The sequence below is a fragment of the Bison bison genome, unplaced genomic scaffold (genome assembly GCF_000754665.1).
Source record: "Bison bison bison isolate TAMUID 2011002044 unplaced genomic scaffold, Bison_UMD1.0 scf7180017864289, whole genome shotgun sequence".
Lineage (NCBI taxonomy): Eukaryota > Metazoa > Chordata > Mammalia > Artiodactyla > Bovidae > Bison > Bison bison.
The window spans coordinates 11,262,116-11,264,071 of record NW_011494861.1 but is presented as its reverse complement, the minus strand read 5'-3'; the positions used below and the strand labels follow the sequence as shown (position 1 = coordinate 11,264,071).

Sequence of the window (1,956 nt, the reverse complement as noted above, 5' to 3'; positions counted from 1 at the left end):
TGCCAGGTGAGGCGGGGCACAGGGCCGGGTGGGCTGGGGGTACGGGTCCGGCTGGGCGCCGCGGCCCCCTCCCGCTCACGGGCACTTCTCGCACCCTCACCCCCACGCCCGCGCAGAGGAGACCGGGCCGGAGCTCATCGTCGTCTCGCACACCAGGCCGCGCAGCTTGCGCGTGAGCTGGGCCCCGGCGCTTGGCCCGGACGCCGCGCTCGGTTACCACGTGCAGGTCGGGCCCCTGAGGGGCGGGGCGGCGCAGAGCGTGGAGGTGCCCGCGGGCGAGAACAGCACCACGCTTCAGGGCCTGGCGCCCGGCACCGCCTACCTGGTGACCGTGACCGCAGCCTTCCGCTCGGGCCGCGAGAGGGCGCTGTCAGCTAAGGCCTGCACGCCCGAAGGCGAGCGCAGCCGTGCCCCGCGTCCCCAGCCGCAGAGGACTGGGGGCAGGGAACCGTGAGCCGGTCGCGCCCGCGCACCCGAGGGCCCCCTTCTCCCGATCCCGGTGGGTCTTGACCCGGGGATGGGATGCTGACCGGCCTTAGGCCCGCGGGACCCCCGCGCAGGAGCGCGCCCCGCCTCGGCGTCAGCCCTCCAGGACGCAGCCTCGCCTCACCTTCCGCCGTAGCTATGGCAGCAGCGCGTGCCGTTGCGACTCCCTCCCCTGCCCGGTCCAGACCTGGGCACTCGGTGGTGTCCTTTGGACAGGATTTAGCGGGGAGATGGACAAGGCGTCAGGGGGCCCGTTGAGAACATCAGACTCCAGATGGCTCTGGACCCAGGGCCACAGGGCGCCTGGGCAGCCGGGCCTCCCACTTGTGTTAGAGGCCAGCACGTCTGGTGGCAAAGGCTGGCATCTGTTTGAGGGAGCTTGGCCCAGATGGCCGTTCTGAGTTCCCACCAGCCACTCGGGTCCAGGGTGGGAAGGGAAGGAGCTGGCTCTGGCCAGGTCCCAAAGTTTTCCTGGAGGGGATAGGGTCAGGAAAAGGGGCGGGGAAGTGCTGGCAGTAGATCCTGTGGTTAACAGCTGGGTGGCTGGAGAGGCAGTCTTCACTGGCATGCTCAGCTGGCTTGGGGGCAGTGCTTTGCTTGCTGGGAACAGTGGCCCTGCCTTCCTACCCAGAACCCTCCTGGGCCCAGCCACAGCCTCTGGGACCCAGGTGGCACCTTTTGGGAAGAATGCGACAAGAGCCTGGCATTCAGGACCCTGGATACCGGAGAGCCTGTTCCTGCAGGGCCCCAAGGCTGGCACTTGCAGAGGGTTTTCCCTGTGCTGGGTGGAGGGCCTCTGTGCTGGGGCAGGGACAGGCAAGGTGCCTCTGGGTGCTGCACCCCAGCCGTCCCTGCAGTGTCCACCTCCTGTCACTCCTTACTGTGCTGGGGCCACCGGACAAGTCCCAAGGGCGGGCAGTGCTGCTGCCACGTGGCCCCACAGGCACCTCCTCCACACCTGTGCTGACTCAGTGCTCACTTTTCATCTTCCCCACTAATGACCCAGCCTTTAAAATAAAATACAATAAATCAGATGTAAACTCAGCCCTGCAGTCTCCTGAGAGTGCTTTCAGTTCAGTTCATTTCAGTTCAGTCGCTTAGTCGTGTCCGACTCTTTTCGACCCCATGAATCGCAGCACGCCAGGCCTCCCTGTCCATCACCAACGCCCGGAGTTCACTCAGACTCACGTCCATCGAGTCAGTGATGCCATCCAGCCATCTCATCCTCTGTCGTCCCCTTCTCCTCCTGCCCCCAGTCCCTCCCAGCATCAGGGTCTTTTCCAATGAGTCAACTCTTCGCGTGAGGTGGCCAAAGCATTGGAGTTTCAGCTTCAGCATCAGTCCTTCCAATGATCACCCAGGGCTGATCTCCTTTAGGATGGACTGGTTGGATCTCCTTGCAGTCCAAGGGACTCTCAAAAGTCTTCTCCAACACCACAGTTCAAAAGCATCAATTCTTCGGCACTCAGC

The 1,956-nt window shown here is 64.4% G+C and overlaps 1 protein-coding gene across 1 annotated transcript in view; it reads left to right on the top strand.

Annotated features, from left to right (window-relative positions):
- The window catches only part of VWA1 (von Willebrand factor A domain containing 1), a 6,480-nt gene extending 4,950 nt beyond the window's left edge, over positions 1-1,530 (top strand). The window contains 2 exon segments of the mRNA XM_010850221.1: positions 1-113; positions 116-1,530. The exon segment at positions 1-113 is cut by the window's left edge and continues 14 nt beyond it. Coding sequence (XP_010848523.1) covers positions 1-113; positions 116-454 — 452 coding nt within the window. The 3' untranslated portion in view covers positions 455-1,530.
- Positions 1,531-1,956: the final 426 nt, after the last annotated feature.